This window comes from Suricata suricatta, chromosome 5 (genome assembly GCF_006229205.1).
Source record: "Suricata suricatta isolate VVHF042 chromosome 5, meerkat_22Aug2017_6uvM2_HiC, whole genome shotgun sequence".
In the NCBI taxonomy this organism is placed as follows: domain Eukaryota; kingdom Metazoa; phylum Chordata; class Mammalia; order Carnivora; family Herpestidae; genus Suricata; species Suricata suricatta.
The window spans coordinates 56,077,886-56,083,885 of NC_043704.1; the positions used below are offsets into that span (position 1 = coordinate 56,077,886).

At 37.9% G+C, this 6,000-nt stretch overlaps 1 protein-coding gene across 1 annotated transcript in view; it reads right to left on the reverse strand.

The window, feature by feature from the left end:
• Positions 1-6,000, reverse strand: part of MORC1 (MORC family CW-type zinc finger 1) — a 167,228-nt gene that overhangs the window by 138,520 nt on the left and 22,708 nt on the right. Inside the window, 2 exon segments of the mRNA XM_029938704.1 lie at positions 3,156-3,261; positions 5,223-5,382. Of these exon segments, the coding sequence (XP_029794564.1) occupies positions 3,156-3,261; positions 5,223-5,382 (266 nt within the window).

Below are 6,000 nucleotides of genomic sequence, written 5' to 3' on the forward strand. Positions count from 1 at the left end.
TCCATAAATAATGGAACCAATGCTACTATCAAAAATATAGAAATAGTTATATAAATTATGATGAATCAATTTAATGGACTACTGTAAAACCACTTATCGAGAAATTATTATGAAATGAGACTTACCAAGACTACATAATAAGTTCAGAAGCAAATCATAAATGAAAAATTACACTTAAAAACACTAGAATTGAATAAAATAATCAATTATGATATACAACTTATTTTCTTTAAAATTTTTTTAAATACTATTTCACTTTTGGGCCACCTAGGTGGCTCAGTCAGGTAAGCCTCCAACTATGGCTCAGGTCATGATCTCATAATTCATGAATTTGAGCCCCACATCAGGTTCTGTGCTGACAGCTTGGAGCTTGCTTTGGACTCTGCTTTGGTCTCCCTCTCTCTCTGCTCCTTCCCTGCTCATGCTCGCTCGCTCTCTCTCGCTCTTTCTCTCAAAAATGAATAAACATTAAAAAGAAAAAAAGAAAGAAAAAAGAAATTAGGACACCAAAGGAACTTGGGTGGTTCAGTCAAGTAAGCCTCCAACTTTGGCTCAGGTCACAGTCTCACAATTCATGAATCTGAGCTCCATCCTGGGCTCTTTGCCGTGAACACACAGCCTGCTCTACACCCTCTGTCTCCCTCTCTCTTGGCCTCTCGCCCTTGCGGGCATGTGTGCATGTGTGTGCATGTGTGTGCATGTGTGCATGTGTGTGTGTGTTATTTCACCATATATGTAAAATAAACAAAATTGGAAGAAAAAAAATATCAGAAAAACTTCTTCTGAAGCCAAAAAAAAAAAAGCCTGAAAGCTTGAATTTTCCTATTTCTATGTAGCAAATTAAATTCTTTTCAGAATCAGCAGGACCACACCATCTAAGACCAAAGGTGGAAATTGCATAGTTCCAAGATTTGAGGCTTGGTTTGAACAGAGGAAGAATCATGCTCAGTGGCTTTAAGGGGACACAATAACCACAAGAAAAATAGCAAAGGAGTTCTTATATTACAAACCACTTGTTCTCAAACCCAAGATTACATAAACTGTACTTGTTCAGAAGTTCAAGTATCAGAAGTCATAAATGCCAAGAAGAGTCAGAAAAAGATCCACCCTTGACCAGAGTATTCCTTCAGCCGCAAGAGTTTGTGTTTTCCTAGTCCCTTAGTAAAGAGGATCTGGGTGTTCACGTCAGGGCCCACTGACTCTTCAGAGGGGAAAACTGCACATCATCACCACCCCGCCCTCAGGAGGTGGTCCTACTGCCCCTCCTCCGCACTATCATGAGCCTCACATCAGAGGCCACGAAATGTACAGCACCCGTGGGACAGAAATAATGTCTCCTCTTTACAACAATCCAGCCTCATCAAAATCCCCCCACCCATCTTTAAAAAGCTTTTCTTATGATTAAACTATGAAAAATGTTGTTGAAAAACCAAACAAACAAATCCAATGTGGTCAATGTTCCCAAATTAAACTGTACATAGCCTGGGTCTGATGCACTTTCTTCATTCTGTGATTGCATAAATGCCTTAAGAAGCTTCTGACTTCATTAAACAATCTGGAAACAGTAAGAACTTTTTCCCAAAGAATTAGCTGTCAAATAATTCCTCTAATAATGTATTTGTTTCCTGATGCTAGTGCTGAAAGGCCAAGGCACTCCGACAGATAACTGTTTGAAAATTTGGGCTCAAAGCTTTTAAGTAGCATGAGATATTGGTTCTGGGACCAGCTATTAAGCAGGAAGGCAGGGTCAGCGGGAAAGGGGGAGATGGTAATGGAGGTACCGGTAACAGTTCCGGCCTCCTTTCTGATGTTGGCGTAGCAATACTGCCAAAGGGTTCCCAGCATTTGTATGGCAGTAAAGAGGCTGGATTTTTTTTCTAAGAGAAAAACCCTTCATTTCTGTGTAAATTAGGAATTACACATTTTAGAATGAAATAAGAAATATATAAAGCAGAAAAAACAATTTTTCAAGTAGAAAAGATTATCTAAAAGCATTATCAAACAGTAAATTTTCTAATTGGGGAAGGGATTTTCAAATTTCACCTCAAAGACAAAACAAAAATAAGTTCTCTGTGATGTTTATATATTGACTTGGGTTTCAATATCTTAGTCTAAAACTGTACTGTCTAATGTGGTAGCTACTGGCCACATGTGGCCATTGAGCACGAGTCCAAACTGATGTTTGCTGTATGTATAAAACACACACTAGATTTCAAGGATTTAGTAGGAAAAGAAGTATAAAATGTCTTATTAATATTTTTCATATTAAAATTATAATTCATAGATACCAGGCTAAATAAAACACTATTAAAATTAATTTGATCTCTTTCTTTTTACTTTTCCTAATGTGGCTACTAGAAAATTTAAGATTTCATATATGCTTCTTATTTGCTCTTCTCATTATTGTGAACATTGGTATTTAAAATGAATCAGATTGAATTTAACTCTTTCAAAATCCCTTCTCACTCTAGAGTTCAGACATTAAGAGACTGCAGGTCCAAGCTGATAAGTTTCAAATACAAAGTTACTTTGGAGAAACGGGTTTGGTCACTGCTGCATTATTTCTCCACACTTCACTCATGCTCCCCAATCCTTCCTTATTCTGTTTCCTATGGATCCCTAATAGCTGAGAAACACTAATGTGTCGTTTATTTACTTATAAGCTGCAAGTGTGAAGTTCATAAGGTCGTTTTTAATTGTTGGTTGGTCGTATTTCTTTTTGCTCCATAGCACACTGATGCCCATTTTTAATGATGTGTAATGCAATGAACCCTGGTTTTTTTCAGTTTTAATATTCCTAAAATAGGAGTTTCAGAATTAGAGAAGTGTAGAGGTGTTATTCCGGTGGTTCCAAAATGTGCTGCCACCTCAAAATCACCTGGGCAACATGTGAAAAATATTGACTCCTAGGCCTGATACCTGGAGATGCTGACTCAGCAAAGTCTGGGCTAAGCCAAGATCCTAGACTTAAGAAGCTGTGTAGGTCACTCAAAGCGTCAGCCAGCTTTGGACTCACTTCACCTGTAACTGGGCTAAAATGAAATATCGCAGTACGACGGCCCAGTGGCTTCAGACACGGAACCGGGATGCAGAGCTCCAAGGCCACCTCACTGCCAGTGTCGAGAGACCTTCTGTGAAACACACACACTACTCACTCCTCCAGAGCTCCAGCCATCAGTATGTCTTCCTTATCAGTCTTAATATCCAACTCTGGCTCTCCGCTAAGCAAAAGCTTCAAGTTATAAACAACCAACAAAGTACCTGGTAGAAAAAAGGATGTTTGCCTTGTCAGTATTTTAGCTACACCAAATATTAGTCAGGGTGCTATTATCTCATCTATGGAATTAAGCCTACTCTCGACCAAATGTCCTTCCGTACTTCAGTAAATAATATGCTTGGATAAGTTCCAAGATGTTTGTCTTACAGCACATTCCACTTCCTTTCACAGAGTGTTGAGTTGCTACAGGAAAGTGCTTATTCCTATTCAATTCATTATAAGTCTCAACATGGATTCTTAAACTTTGACATGTTTCTCATAATTTGCATTATGAAAGTAGAGGCGTATGAGCTAAATCTGTATTATAGGTAAATCTCTCATTGGTGGAACTGAAAGCAATAGGCATAAAAACAAACATGAGTTTTTAAATTTTGTATAAATATGAAGAATTGCTTTTAGGCCCTATAAGAGACGTTGGTAAACTTTTTCTGTAAAGGGCCGGATAATAAACATTTCAGGCTTTGCAGGCTGTATGGTCTCTGTTACAATTACTCACAATTCAAGTCCACCACTGTGGCATGAAAACTGCCATAGAGAATACATAAATGAGTGAATGTAGCGGTGTTTCAATAAAACTTTATTTATAAAAATAAGTGTGGGGTTGGATTTGACCTTCAGGCCACAGCTTGCTGACCCCTGCTCTAAAGCATAGTTAACCAAAAAATCCAAATTCTTTACAAAGTTGATTATGATATAAAGACAAGACTGTCAGAGAAATTAAAAGAACAGCCAATTACACTTTTCCTGGTAGTACTAAGACACAAAAGAGAACAAATAGCACAGTGACTACAGATGCCTGTGTCTAAATCCTGGATCAATCATTTATTTACCAAAGCAATGACCTCAGAGAAATTTCCTAACCTCTTTGAATCTGATTTTTCTAATCTACACAATGGAGCTCATGAGGCACCTAAAGCATAGAGATTTTTTGAGAATTAAATGCATTAATTTTTATAAGGCATTTTGAAAAATATTCAAGAAATAGTATATCTGTTATTAGTATTTACATGAGTATTTCACAATTAAAAGTCAACCAACACTGGGTTCTATTCCTGAAACCAATACTACACTGTATGTTAACGAACTTGAATTTAAATAAACTAAATTTTTTAAGTCAACCAACAAATCACATTACCTCCCCTTACAAGTATATTATGTTTACATTAAACAGATTACTATTTATTAAATTGCTGCCATGTTTCCTCTAAGAGAAAAGGGAGAGAGTGACAAAAAATATCACTTTTAAACAAAATACCACAAATCAGAGAACAAATTTTGAGGGTAATACAAGCCAAATCAGTAATAAATTTCTCAGAATTTCACTATATACATTACATAAATCAAGAAGTTGCAGAAAGGAAAATGCACACAGCTCTCTCTAGAGCAGATTCTTGTTTCTAGGTAGGAAAGGTGGAAGTTTGGGGAATGGCATTGGAAACTGTCAGTAGACACAGTGCACTCTACATGTTGAGTAGAAAGTTGGTGCAGGTTGAAAGAACAGAGAAATACAGAAGTATCTGTTCATCTGGAACATGAACCCTTTACTAACTCTCTGCCACAGAAATCTGGATTCATTGGTTTCTAAGTTGCTAACTCTCTTATAAGCCTGGGATCCTCTAATCTTAGACACTGTGGTAAGCATCTCCTAACTCTGCTGTCTGGGGCTAGTATTCCCTGTGCTCATGGACTATGGCATCCTCCTCACATCCAGAGTTCCCCAAGCCCGGGCAAGTACAAATCTTTCTCTCGTGTCAGGCATTTAGAGCTATTCATGTTTGGATTCACTTAAGACAATACTCATAGGGATAAAATGAATGACTGTGCCCATGTGAGATCCTGCATGGTATTATAAATAGAAAAAATACAAATGTACATGTAAAGTATCTTTCCAAAGACAGTAAAAACAAATACTTCTTTCAAGATTTCAGAATTTTGGTAATCTTACCACATTTCCCATATATCACATCAAACTGCTGCATCAATTCAGCTTCATTTCTAAACGGAGAGTACTTAAAAATGACAGATAATTCTGTTGAGAATTTTTGAGGATCATCTGTAAAAGATTCTCTGGTTCTTGTTAACCATGAAGGTATTGGAACCACAACCTATAAAAAAAAAACCCACACATCAGTTTACTATGAAATACCCAGATACAAACCATCATCTTCTCGTCTGTTCCTAATTCAGTCCATTCTTCATCTAGCCAAATTGAAAAACAGGAAATGAAAAGTTTATGTCTCCCTTATATTCTAGTTTTATAATGAAGAGACACATAACAATTATGTATACTCAGAGTTTCATTCTAAAATGCTCTGTTGTGGGGCGCCTGGGTGGCTCAGTCAGTTGAGCATCCAGCTTCGGCTCAGGTCATGACCTCACGGTTTGTGGGTTTGAGCCCTGCATCAGGCTCTGTGCTGACAGCTAGCTCAGAGCCTGGAGCCTGCTTCAGATTCTGTACCTCCCTCTCTCTCTGACCCTGCCCTGCTAGTGCTGTCTCTGTCTCTCAAAAATCAATAAAAAACATTTTACATTGCCACCAACAGTGTATGAGGGTGCCCATCTCTCCACACCCTCTCCAACAACTGTAGTCTTTTGCTTTGTTCATTTTAGCCACTCTGACTGGTGTGAGGTGGTATCTCAGTGTGGTTTTGATTTGTGTTTCCCTGATGATGAGTGATGTTGAGCATCGTTTTATGTGTCTGTAGGCCATTTGGATGTCCTCT